Below are 14058 nucleotides of genomic sequence, written 5' to 3' on the forward strand. Positions count from 1 at the left end.
CTGAGACCCAGCGAGTTGATATAACAGTTTCGATTTTTTTTGGGGCTTGGGCGAAGGAATCTTAACATATTTTATCTCAAATTTAATCGATCCGACTCTGGCCAAATACAACATAAATAGTTCCCCTTTCCCCCTCTCCCCTTTGCACTGCATCACCGACTACAAGATGCACCGGATGGCCATCAGCACGGAACTCCATCAGAAAACTGTCTTGGAGAAAGTAAAAAAACCGACTCTTGAGCGGAGGCGCACCAGGGAGAAAGTCGTAAAGTACGTCGACACGACACAAGCCACGACGAGCGCTCACAATAATGGGTGAATTTCGACCCGACACGAAAAAGAGCACCCACCCACCCGAAATGTCCACCCAAATCGTGAAAAGAAGCGGGAGTTAAGTTGTTTTCAGATCAATTCAATTGAATTGAATTCGAACACGAAGAAGGCGGTCGGTCCTCGATATCTGCAAATGTGGCCCTGTGTGTTTGTATATTTATGTGGCAATGATGATAGTTCGGATGTGAAAGTCGTCCTTCGTCCTTTGGAAAAGGGGTGGGAGTGGGTGGAGGGAGGCGTTACCAGCTCAAGATGAACCATTTTTATTGTGGCCGTTCCTTTGCTCGCTTTGGGGACAACCATTCCGGAGGGTAGTTCATATTCCGGGGCAATAAAATGTAATGAATTTCCTGATTTTAATTGAAAATTGGCTTTTTATAGATTCCGAAGGAAGGATGGGACGGGCTTGTTCGTCGAGGATAAATGGTTTTTTGGGTGGAGCTGGCCACATGGCAATTGCGTTAGAATCTCTTAAGTAATTGGATGGACTTGGTAATTTGGACGAATTTGTTGACCTGTCAAGTTTTTGTATTCTTTAAATTATAATACCTGATCTTGAGATGGGATGAAAAAAACGTTTTTTTTATTATTATTTGAAAACTGAGAAAAACATCACTTTTATCCTTAAAATCAGTGACTACAATTTTCATCCAATCAGATTCAACCAGCCCGATTCGGACGCTGCTCGGATTTCGGCTCGCAGATGTACTTGTACTTGGTCCCGCACGGTTCGTCCTTCCATCTCGTTTCACCTTGCCCGACGGGGAATCCAACAATCAGGCAGTTCTCGTTGGTGTCGGCATTTTCCGGCTGTCCCGGGGCCCAGTTCGTATATCCGAACGGATTCTTCGAGGTGATCCACATCCACTTCATCTCGTCACCCAGATCAGTTCCGGCCGACCACCACGGGCCGGTTTGCGTTCCGATGGCCGCCTTCAGCAGCGTGTTGTCCTGGGCGTTGTTGACCGAGGCCAGCTGGAGTCCGAGGTCGTTACAGTTGCGCAGCGCTTCAAAGTACGTCACTTTGGTGTTTTGCAGGATGTAACGGGGCCGATCCGACTGCACCCCGGAGAGTGAGCACAATACGGCAAACGATACCAAACCAATCACCGTCTTCGAGAACATGGTGCTGAATGTGAAACACAGACTTTAGGTCAGACTAATTTATAGCCAAATTTGAAGTTCTGGCAAAGTTTGAGAAACATATGAAAATTTAAGATTGACGTCAATAAAGGTGGTATGGATAAATCAACTGAACAAATATTCTTTTTTCTAACTGCAGCATTTCTCTGTCAAATCAGTGGAAATTCGAGAAACATCTTCTGCTCTGAAAATTCATCATAGAAACAATTTTACCAATGTTGGCTAGTACAGGAAAAAAACTCGTCGCTTTTTAGATTATTATGGTTTTGGTTTTGCCTTCCTATCCTCACTGAGGAAAGGTTATAAAATCACTTGAAAAAATAACTTTTTGATTAGACCTTCAAGCCCCACCTTCACGTATACATATCAACTAAGAATCAAATTCTGAGCAAATGTCTGTCTGTCTGTTATAGGATGATGAAAAATAATTTCTCTCGAACCGACTTTTTTTTACTTTTTTTAATGTTTGGCTTTGACATTTTTAAACGTATTGCATAAAAAATAAATAAGTTCTAACTTTTTTTTCTGAGTTTATAGCAAGTTTTTTTAGTCGAATTGCAAATGTTCCTGAACGTTTGGCTTTGATTTTTTTAGACGTATTACATAAACAATAAAATGAAAGAACAAGTTTTGATTTAATTTGAGAACTGATCTTTTTAAACAAACCAGCAACCTGATCTAATTGTTTATTTAAGATAATCGAATCTGAGAATATGTCTTGCTTATTAAGAATTTCTATAAAAAAATACTAGAACTTTTTTTTAAATGGTTAATTTAAAAACAAAATTTATGTGTGACCTTTGCTTTTTTTTTATTTTTAAATTTTATTTGTTAATTTGTTCTTACCTTGACAATATTTCGGATTAATTTTCAAAAAGCTGTAAGAGCTATTGCTAAACAAAGTCCTTTTTGCATCACGTCCTTCAAGTGCCTCAAACTTAAAATAAATGAAAATTTGTTTCATTTTCGAGTAAAACGAAAATTAGTGTCAGAGGTCACGGTGGCTCTAACGGCTTTTTGAAAACTCACCCGAGTAAATAAATGTCAAAATTCTCAGGAATTTCCGTTCCTTTGCATTTTTCTTACCTCGACAAATGTGTCGCTCTAAAATTAAGGTTGTAGTGAAGAACTTGTGCTTTCAGAAAAAAATCATAAACATTACAAAATAAATGCATTCAAAATCTCTGAAAAAAGAAGACAAAACGTCAATATTATAATCTAAGTAACAAGCGAAATGATTCCCCGGGCAGACGGTAATAACAAAATTCATGCCATTTCAATAACAAATATTGTTAAAATAACAAAAAGTGTTATGTAATCTTCATGAAAAATCAATTTTTGAAAAAGGGTTTAATAACAGATTTTGTTATCATAACAAAATCTGTTATTGGTCTGATATTGATTGAAAGCCAAAACAACTTTGGAATAACATTTTTTGTTATGGAAGAATAACTCCAACTGTTATTGGGATGATCGGATTAGTTGTTAAAATAACAAAAAATAATAACAAAAATTTGTTCGAAAAATAACTCAAAATGTGATTGGTCTGTTATTACGATAACACTCCAATAACAAAAAAATCATAACAGCGAATAACAAAACTTGTTATAAATAACATAAAATGTTATTGGCCTAGTATTTTCAAATATCAAAAAATGTTATTCCCACGTTATTTCCGTCTGCTCGGGTCTTCTTCTCAACAGTGTTTTATGAAACGCTTGAAAAAAGCTACTTGATTTTGAAAAAGGGTTGATCTAAACTTTGTGGATTTGCGATGAAATGATTAAAATAGTAGTTTATGCAACAAGTTGCAAAAAGTGGATTTTTTCAGCACGAGTCGTACATTTATCCAACGAGGTTCACCGAGTTGGATAAATACGAAGAGTGCTGAAAAAATCAAGTTTTGCAACGATTTCCATACAACATTTTTTGCAATTCCAAAAAACACACACTGAGTGAAATTTTATGTCAAATGTTCATGTATTTTGTCAATAAATCGTTTAAATCATTTTTTTTGAAAAGTGTTACTTTTCGAAACAAGTGCTGAAAAGTTCAACTTTTCAGCACCCATTTGAGTGCTGAAATGTGTTACTTTTCAGCATTAATTTAAAAAGTGTTGCTATTCGATGCTGTTATTTTTGGTACAGAAAAGTAGGCTATTTCGTCGTTCAAGAATGACAGGAAAAGTAAGTAGTTTCACGACGGAATTGCAAAAAAAAAAAACATGTTTTAACAGTCAAAATATGAAACACAATTTATACCACACATCTTTATTTGTTTGTGTAAAACAGCTTTGTTATGAGCAGTTAAGGTATGATTCGTCTAAATATGCAATATGCGTATCAATTGATGGTGTTTTTGTCATACATTTCGAATGTCATATTTTTTTTTGAAAATACGGAAAATTTCCACAAAACTACGTATTTTTGAAAAAAAAATCATTTTTTTGCAATATTTTTCATACATTTCTAATGTAATAATTACATTTTTTGAAAATAATCAACATTTTCACAAAACTACGTACTTAAAAAAACACTAATAATTTCAGTTGGGTAACAAATGATGGGGATTTTTTCAAACATTTTGAATATAATGAATTTAGAAACTTTTAAATTTTGAGTATTTTAATAATTGTTAAAGCTTTCGAAATTGATTATTTTTTTTATTTATTCATCGAGTTCATTTGATACCCATATTATGGAAAACTGAAATTTTGAATAAAAAAATTGAAAATACGTAGTTCTGTGAAAAAAAAAATATTTGCAAAAAAATAAATAATAACTTTCAAAAAGTATGAATAAATCCCGATCGTTTGATACCCATATTGCAAAAAAATAAAATTTTGAGTGTTTTTTTTTCGAAAATATGTAGCTTTGTGAAAATTCTGAGTATTTTCAAAAAAAAAATGCTTAAAATGAAATGTATGGAAAAATCCCAGTCATTTGATACCCATATTGAAAAAAAAACTGAAACTTTGAGTATTTTTTTTTCAAAAATTCGTTAATTTGTGAAATTTTTAAGCATTTTCAAAACATGTTGTTATTACAATCGAAATGTTTATAAGAATTCCGATCATTTGATATCTATATTGTGTAAAAATTTTGAGTTTTTTTTTTCAAAAATACGTAGTTTTGTGAAAAACTGAGTATTTTCAAATAAATTATAACTTTCAAAATGTTTGGACAAAATCCCGATCGTTTGATACCCATATTGCAAAAAACTATGATTGTGAGTATTTTTTTTTCAAAATACAAAGTTTTGTGAAAATTTATAGTATTTTCAAAAATAATTATTGCATTCGAAATGTATGAAAAAACACGATTATTTGATACCCATACTGCAAAAACAATAATGTTGAGTATTTTTTTGAGAAAAAAAATGCAATTTCATGTACGAAAAATACGTATTTTTGTTCAATTTTTTATATGATTAAAAGTGCAATCGATAGCTGACATCATCTCGATTCCCAAACACTATAATTTTGACTATTGATGTTATGTAGTATGATTTTTTCATTCGATTATAGTCAATGTCTCCCATATAGCCAAAATATCATATCCCGGGCAGACGGTAATAACAAAATTCAAAACAGTTTAAATAACAGAAAGTGTTATGTAATCTTCTTGAAAAATCAATTTTTGCATAAGGGTTGAATAACAGATTAAGCTATCATAACAAATTTTGTTATTAGTCTGATATTGGTTGAAAGCCAAAACAACTTTGGAATAACATTTTTTGTTATGGAAGAATACCTCCAACTGTTATTGGGATGATCGGATTAGCTGAAAAAATAACAAAAACAAAGATTTGTTCGAAGAAAAACTAAAAATGTTTTTAGTCTGAACGAATCAAAACCGGGGCAGTGCAAAACCGAGGCGTACAAAACAGGGGCATGACTATAAATTATTTAAAATTATTGATACGTAAATTCAAATAAAATGATTTCTATAAAATAAAATCAGAATTTGGAAAATTAAATCAGTATCAAATTCCAATCAAAAGTGATTTTCAAGAGAACTGCTTAGTAGACGATTGTTTTGAAAATCTTTGCGGAAATGGATTTAGCATCTGTTCAAATATTAACTTTTTCAAATTATTTCTGGTTGAAGCTGAATCCGTGTTGGACCGATTGACGAGCAGTTTCGATTACAATTTCAGTTGACATTTATTATAAAGAGAATTCGAAAGTCGGATAAATATTACTAAGCAATGTAATAAAAAGATTGCCGTTTCAATTTTGATGTTTGTTTCTGCATAACTCGATTGCGTCCAACGTTATCATCCAAATGGGAAGATTGTTATGTTCAGTCATTTTCAATTTCCCGAACTCCACCCGTTCGGTTTCCGGTCAACTTCCGGTGCGCACTTCCATAGCCAGTGGCCACCGTCGGCTCTATTGATTGCGTGGAGTTCGTCGAGCGAATGGTTTCCGGCGGCCATGCGGAGGACTTGTCAGCGTGAGGCCACGCAATCATAACGCGTCCTTATTCCGAGGGGTGGGTTGTCCGGAAACTGTCGGGTTGAGCATCGACGGCAGTTCGTGCCACCAGTATGGGAGCCAATATGAGTGCAATATCCGTTAGGCGATTGCCCCGCGGCCACATTTCGTCGCAGTTATGATCTATTGTCACAAGTTAAGAGTCAATTTTTTGATTATTTTTATTCAATTTTTGATCGGTTCGAAATAGACTCACATTTTTTATACCTTGAAAACATTTGCGTCAAGAGAACACAACCGCGTCGTTATATAGACACATGCAAATTTGTGAATGTGAGTGATGGAGGGTCCATCTTTTGACATGATTGCATTTTGGCGCACCGGTATGGCTACGATTGGCAGTCTTCGACAGAACTGTTTTCGGCCAGAAATATGATTCCTCATTCGTTAGAAGAATGCATCAATATTCGAATTGATCAAAAGTTTCCCCTTAAAATGCATACTGCATTTTGTTAGCATGTCAACATTTGAGTTTTGACTTCCCGGGCAGACGGTAATAACAAAATTCATGTCATTTCAATAACAAATACTGTTAAAATAACAGAAAGTGTTATGGAATCTTCTTGAAAAATCTATTTTTGCATAAGGGTTTAATAACAGTTAATGTTATCATAACAGAATTTGTTATTGGTCTGACATTGGAGGAAAGCCAAAACAACTCGGGAATAACAATTTTTGTTATGGAAGAATAACTCCAAATGTTATTGGGATGATCGGATTAGTTGTTAAAATAACAAAAAATAATAACAAAGATTTGTTCGAAGAATAACTAAAAATGTTATTAGTCTGTTATTACAATAACGATCCAATAACAAAAAAATCATAACGGGGAATAACAAATCATGTTATAAATAACATAAAATGTTATTGACCTAGTATTTTCTAATATCAAAAAATGTTATTCCCAAGTTATTACCGTCTGCTCGGGTTACGTTTTGTCATTCAATTGCATTTGAAATGTCTGAGTTCAGCTGAAAAAAAATAATGATTTGGGGCAAAAAACTGAAATTCACCGATCCTGCCAGGAGTCGAACCTGGAATCTTCTGATCCGTAGTCAGACGCGTTATCCATTGCGCCACAGGACCCTCTTGATTTCTTGTTTCTATGTTGCCATGAGGTTATTTTTCTCGTTTCCCCTTCACACTAATTTACCTCATACGTTCCTCACTTCAAACGATGACCTAAAAATAACCCTCACAAAAAGGTAGCCGTCCCTTCAAGCTTGTTAGACATGCGCTTCAATCGTTTCATTCAATTTTCTTCCCTCATTCTTATCTTCCCTTCTCTCTACTTGACCGCGTTAGCAGCTGTCTGCCTTCAACGCTCTCGGGTTCGAATCTGCAATCTGTTAACGCGTTACGACACGACCACCACAGATGATGGCCGATTTCAACACAAATAGAACGCTCGGACAAAATCAATTAAAATGTTCAAGTGTGTGAAACCATGCGCACGTTGATGCACCGGAATTGCAATTTCCTGGGGTTTTAATCACCCGCTGATTGAGGATTGTTGGCTGAGTTTTTTAAGCACGAGTTGTACATTTATCCAGCTAAACCCAGTTTGAATAATATGACGAATGCTGAAATATCAAGTTTAAAATGGTAATTTCACCCCAACTGTACACAAAAAAATCAAAATAGACTTTTTAATGATCATACTCAAATTTATTGGAGCTATTATTATTGTTAAACAAATGTCAAAGTCCAACGTATTACTCATCGATACGAGTGTTGAAAAGTAAAACTTTTAAGCACTGATATGGATGTTGAAATAGTAGTTTATGCAACAAGTTGCAAAAATAGGTTTTTTTCAGCACGAGTCGTACATTTATCCAACGAGGTTCACCGAGTAGGATAAATACGAAAAGTGCTGAAAAAATCAAGTTTTGCAACGAGTTCCATACAACATTTTTTGCTATTCCGAAAAACACCCATTGAGTGAAATTTTAAGTCAAATTTTCATGTATTTTGTCAATAAATCGTTTAAATAAAAAAAATGTTGAAAAGTGTTACTTTTCAAAACAAGTGCTAAAAAGTTCAACTTTTCAGCACCCATTTGAGTGCTGAAATGTAGAACTTTTCAACATTTATTTTGAAAAGTGTTGCTATTCGATTCTGTTATTTTTGGTACAGAAAAGTAGGTAATTTCGTCCTTCAAGAATGGCAAGAAAAGTAAGTAGTTTTACGACGGAATTGCAAAATAGTAGTTTATTTTATAGAAGATTGTATCAGCACGAGTCGTACATCTATCCAACCATGTTCACCGAGTTGGTTAGTTAGTGCCTAAAAAATCATGTTTTGTATCGCGTTACATACAATATTTTTTGCAATTATGGAAAATACCCTTTGATTCTAGCTTTGAATGGAATTAAAAGTCAAATGTTCACATATTTTGTCATTTACACTTTTAAATCAAATCAATGCTGAAAAGCATAACTTTTCTCAACAAGTGCTGAAAAGTTCAACTTTACAGCATTCATTTCAGTGCTGAAAAGTAGAACCTTTCAGCATTTGTTTTGTTACTATTTTATTCTGTTGTTTTTAGTTGAGAAAAGTTTCGAGTTTCGTCCTTCGAGAATGACAAGAAAGGTAAGTAGTTTCACGACGGAATCGCATAACGTCATTTTTGCAATTCCGTCGTGAAACTACTTACTTTTCCTGTCATTCTTGAACGACGAAATAGCCTACTTTTCTGTACCAAAAATAACAGAATCGAATAGCAACACTTTTCAAAATAAATGCTGAAATATTCTACTTTTCAGCACTCAAATGGGTGCTGAAAAGTTGAACTTTTCAGCACTTGTTTCGAAAAGTAACACTTTTAAACTTTTTTTTTTATTTAAACGATTTATTGACAAAATACATGAAAATTTGAAATAAAATTTAACTCAGTGTGTGTTTTTTGGAATTGCAAAAAATGTTGTATGGAACTCGTTGCAAAACTTGATTTTTTCAGCACTTTTCGTATTTATCCAACTCGGTGAACCTCGTTGGATAAATGTACGACTCGTGATGAAAAAATCCTCTTTTTGCAACTTGTTGCATAAACTACTATTTCAGAACTGTTATTTTTGGCGATGAAAAGAAGGCCATTCGAGAATAAGAGCAAAAATATTTTCACAACGGAATTAAAATAGAAATGTGCGGGCATTCAGGCGCATTATTCACTGGGTAAACTGACCTCAAATCTCAATTATGAGCATAATTTGTTTATGAATAGCCCCTTATTGCTAGTATTTTTTGCAAAGACTTCGAATAGTCGAGTCTGAACTAGTAATTTGTATATAACTGGTAATGCTCCTATTTTAGTATACATATTCACAATTTTGTTCAAGTAACCCTCTATTGTTAGGATTTTTACTTTTTCTTCTTTTTTTATCGTGTTTAGTTTATGTTTACAGAATTTTGTTCTATCTACAACCTAAAACCATTTAATATAATCATAATAATAAATTTTTCATTACAGTCCAGACTCGATAATCCAAAGGTTTGCATAGGACTTCGGATAATCGAATCACGAACAAAAAAAAATACTTTTTCTTATATTTTTTATTTTTTTACTTTAAACATTGAATTCGAATTCTGCAACCTCATTTCGGTCAAAATTGAATGGATGATTGCCCGTAAAATTAAAATAGAAGTGAATGGAACAGGTTTACTAAGTTGGATAAATACGAAGAGTGATGAAAAAATCAAGTTTTGCAACAAGTTGTATCATTTTTTGCAATTCCGAAAAACGCTTCTTGAATGAAATTTTATGTCAAACATTCATGTGTTTAGTAAATTCACCGTACAACACAAAAAATATTGAAATTGTTACTTTTCGATCTGCCATCCACCATTTTGGCCACCATCTTGGATTTAAAAATTCTAAATTTCTTTAGAGTAGTTCAGGAGTCATGACAATGCTTAACAAAGAAAAATAAGGCAACGAAAAAATAATAATTCGTGTTTCGATTCTCCGATTTAAAATTTTACCAAGATCTGCGGATAATCTTGTCTGGACTTTATTAATTTTAAATTTTTCAATCACTTTATAGACTTTTAGAGTGTTTTTCTGAAGTTTTTTTAAAGGTCCAAAACCAAATTTCCAGTTTTTGCTTTATTGATGTTTTTGAAACCGCCTTGAGTCAGGGGTATTAAAAATCACCCAAAAAGCAAACACTGAAAATTTGGGTTAATTGGAACTTCTAAAAAAAAAAACCTGTTTTGTAAAAAAAATAGTAACATCATCATTGGAACATCATAATGCGTTTCGGTATTGTTTTGGATAAAATTGAAATATCATTTTTTATATTGGTAAAGCCAAAGTAAACAAATCAAAACGTAATTAAATTAACAAAACTTTCACTTAAAAAAAAAGTTCTTTCTAATGCTTTTTGGAAATCGAACAAATGATGAATGATCTTGCTTTATTTCAGTTTGAAGCCTGTCTCGATGCGATGTTGAATTGTAAAGGGTTTGGGAGGTTACAAAAAAAATATTCCAATTTTTTTCTGAAAAGTTTAGTTTTTTAGAAGTTAATTATGTTATTAATTTATTTTGCATATATTTACAAGGCATTCAAATAAATATCTAAACCACAAAGATTTTTTTTAATGTAACTGTTTGAAATATGCAGTATGCCCTAGGCTCAAATTTTAGGCTTGAAGTTCTGTATCAAGAGACATAAATAAAAAAAATTTAATTTTTGAAACTAATCGAAAACGTGGTTAAAAAAATCAAACATATATTCATAAGAGCTAAATCAAATTTTCAAACAAAAAGTACATTGCTGAATAAATGCTAATGCTTACCTTTTTCGAGTTGTAGTCATTTTAAGGTTTTAATTTTCTGAAATTTGAACATTTTCCGTTAATAAAAAAAACTTTTTATTTAAAGCAAAGCCTCCCCTGAAAAAATATGTTTTCCTACAATTTTCTCTTTCAAACCTTGAAAATTGAATATTAAGTTCTGAGATGCAGCCTTTCAAATAATTGGAATCGATGAAAATATTTTTTTTCTCAAGTGTCACATAGAAGCCTGTAATTTTCAACTGACGATTTCTTGAACTTTATTGGTTCGGTTTTCAATGTTAGAAAATGAAAATTTTGTGAAATTTTCTGATCTTCTCAACAAAAATCGTTTCTACATTTTTATTTTTTTTTTCTAAAATATGAAATTTTTGAAGACCTTTTCAAAAATTATGCTTGAATGACAGTTAAATTTCCAAAAAATAGATATTTTTCTGAAATAATATGGAGTTTTGTTTTAATGTATTCAACTTTTGTTGTGAAATTCACTTTCGTGCTCAAGCACTTGTTCGACGGGTTTAAACCCCCCCCCCCTTCAAAAGTCTTCCCCCAAAAACTCGACTCAAGCGCTAGCAAAACATTACAACCGGGGTCCAAACATTTAAATGGTTTTAAAAGCATTTCAAGTGGTGGCGGGCGCAAAACTCTCGCGAGTTTGTTGATTTTTGCGATTTTTTACATTCGTTTTGTTTTTTTTTTCCAGTTCAGAGTTTAACTCAAATTGCACTCGACTCGTGGATGGGGCTGCAACAAAAAAAGGACCTTAAAATGTGAACGCTCTCGAGAACCCTTTTTCCACTCCACACTCCCGCAGTGGAGAGACCACAGCAAATATTTGCAGTGCAATTGTTGTGGGTGGGTTGTTGCTCTATGCGGAAAAAGGGGTTGTGACTAGTTTTTGGTACGTTGTGAAGAATTTTTGAACTTTTGAAAGTTTCCATTCAATCGTTTTTTATTATCAAAATTGACACCTTTGCGTTATTTAGTTCAATGAAACAAAAAAAAATTAAATCGATGAATTTATAGCCTGAAAAGGCCATCAAATTGAATAAAACTTAAAAAATCCTTTCTAAATCTCACTTCCTAATATATTTCAACCACTCCCACATGAAAATTCCTTGGGCGTCTTGAAGTGTAAGAAGGTCTTTTCGGGTGGGATTCTAAAATGGGGTTTCTCCCGTGTTTTCGTTTTTCCTAGAAAAGATTACCCGCCACGGGGTGGGTTTTGGCATCACGAACGAACGAACGGGCTAGGAATGTTTGCACAGCAATTACCAACGACCTAACGAATTGTCCTGAGTACTTGCGGCAATCACTCAGAGTGTGTTTTTTTGTTGCTGGGATTCAGCGAAGAAATTAGGACTTCTTCCATGAAAGTGGAAGCACCTAAAAGTTTTCTTCAATTTTAGCATGATTAAATTTTAGCAAGCGTTTTAGAGTTAAATGAAAATTAATGTAATTTAGCTAACAACAAAGTTCATTTTTTAAATGTTTTAATTAGGTTAGCAATGGATTTTCTAAAAAAACAGCAATTTTTACAAAAAAAAAAAAATCAAAAACAGCTAGTATTTTGGACAAAAGAATTTCCCATACCGGGAATCGAACCCGGGCCTTCTGGGTGAAAGCCAGATATCCTAGCCACTAGACCATATGGGAGGTTATTTTTAAACACAGATTTCTTACTGATCAATTGTTGAAATCAAAGAAAAGTGAAAAAATATGTTAATGGGATTCAGCCCTGGATTCAGCTTGGTTTGATTATTAGAATGAAAACTATAGATAGTAGTTATTTATTATGGAACACAAAAAATGCTTTCATCGTTAATTTACTTTAAAATTAAATTTTGCAGAGAAAATTCCAAAATAAATGTCTTCCCATATGGTCTAGTGGCTAGGATATCTGGCTTTCACCCAGAAGGCCCGGGTTCGATTCCCGGTATGGGAATGTTTTTTCTTTACTTTGTTGGTTAATTCATATCAAGCTGATTTTGAAAGCCAATGACATTCAAAATTTTAACAAGGGTTCAATAAAAACTTTTCCCTCGACTTAGCATAAGCCCTCTCGCGCTGAAGGACACAACACGCACAAAGAACGAAACCAAACATGTATTTTAAACAATCTCCCTACCCACAATCACAAGTGCGCACTTTTCCCGGAAGGGAACTCCTCTCAACACCAGGCCTGTCCCGTTATCTTTGCAATTTTATTGAATATCTATTTTCGTCACTTAACGCCCCCCCTTCCTTACTTATGGTGAAACCTCCCCAACCTCACATCCCACCAACAAAAACCATCCAACCGACCAAAATTGATTCTCGAGCATGAATTATAAAAGCGTTTCGCAGCAAAAATACTTCTGGTCCCTCCTCAGGACTTCCCGGACTTAGTTCCATACCCTGCGTTTCTTAGTTCGTTTTTTTTTTCTTTGTAGTCTTGTGAAAATATTTGCGTTCGGTCCCGGGGACTAGACGTCCACCAAGTGTCTCCAGTCCAATTCCACCGAACCTTCGGAAGAGGCGATTATCATGCCTGAGGGAGGGGCAGAGCGGGGTCTAGTGGGCACAAAGTTTGGGGCATTTGAGAGTGGCTTTAGTTGTTGTGAATATTGAAGTTAAAAACAATATTAAAGTTAGAAACAATGTTATGATACTAAGCAGCCTATAGTAAAATGTTAAAAATATTTAATTTTTGTTGAATTTCAATCCAATATTTTTGAAGCATTTGAAATATATTTGAATTTATATTTGAATGAAAACTATACAACATAATTTTATTTTGAAAGTCTTACTGATTTTATTATCAATTTAATCTATATAGGTACGCACTCTATTCCAATTCACCTCATGTTAAGAGACTACTTTAAAACTAAATAAATATTATTCACTAAAAACTTTTCAAGCAAAAACCTTTAAATTTGATTGTAGGTTTACCTTATCTGAGAAAATATTTTTGAGAATCTCCTTCGTTTCTATTTTTTGACAATAAAACTTCAATCGCAACTTTTATTAACCTCAAAAAACGCTCCCTAAGTTTTACAGTTCGCTTTGCGCATGGCGAAATATTGAGCTTAAATCGTCTGTCACTCAGATTAAGTATGAAATATCTTCATGAAACTTTCAGGAGAGATTGAAAATCATCTTTTAAGTGGATTTAAACAATTTTCTGTATTACGACATTTGAGTTTTTTTGCATGTAACCCCTTAAAGAAAAAAAAAACTCTCGGTCTGTTTTGAATTTTGTTTGTGAAATTCTTTATATAAAAGTTCGTACAAAAGTACAAAAGTTTT

General features: G+C 33.4%; 1 protein-coding gene and 3 non-coding genes across 4 annotated transcripts; 1 reads left to right on the forward strand and 3 right to left on the reverse strand.

Moving 5' to 3' along the window:
- Positions 1-910: 910 nt before the first annotated feature.
- LOC120418191 (C-type lectin lectoxin-Enh5-like) lies at positions 911-1458 on the reverse strand. The gene has a single exon (XM_039580493.2). It carries the CDS (start codon positions 1456-1458, stop codon positions 994-996), a length of 465 nt encoding a protein of 154 aa, XP_039436427.1. The 3' UTR covers positions 911-993.
- Positions 1459-6987: 5529 nt separating this feature from the next.
- On the reverse strand, positions 6988-7060 carry Trnar-acg (transfer RNA arginine (anticodon ACG)). The gene has a single exon. It is a non-coding gene; the product is annotated as a tRNA-Arg (tRNA).
- A 5294-nt stretch (positions 7061-12354) lies between these two features.
- On the reverse strand, positions 12355-12426 carry Trnae-uuc (transfer RNA glutamic acid (anticodon UUC)). The gene has a single exon. It is a non-coding gene; the product is annotated as a tRNA-Glu (tRNA).
- Positions 12427-12643: 217 nt separating this feature from the next.
- On the forward strand, positions 12644-12715 carry Trnae-uuc (transfer RNA glutamic acid (anticodon UUC)). Its single transcript has one exon. It is a non-coding gene; the product is annotated as a tRNA-Glu (tRNA).
- The last annotated feature ends 1343 nt before the right edge of the window (positions 12716-14058 follow it).

The sequence above is a fragment of the Culex pipiens genome, chromosome 2 (assembly GCF_016801865.2).
Source record: "Culex pipiens pallens isolate TS chromosome 2, TS_CPP_V2, whole genome shotgun sequence".
In the NCBI taxonomy this organism is placed as follows: domain Eukaryota; kingdom Metazoa; phylum Arthropoda; class Insecta; order Diptera; family Culicidae; genus Culex; species Culex pipiens.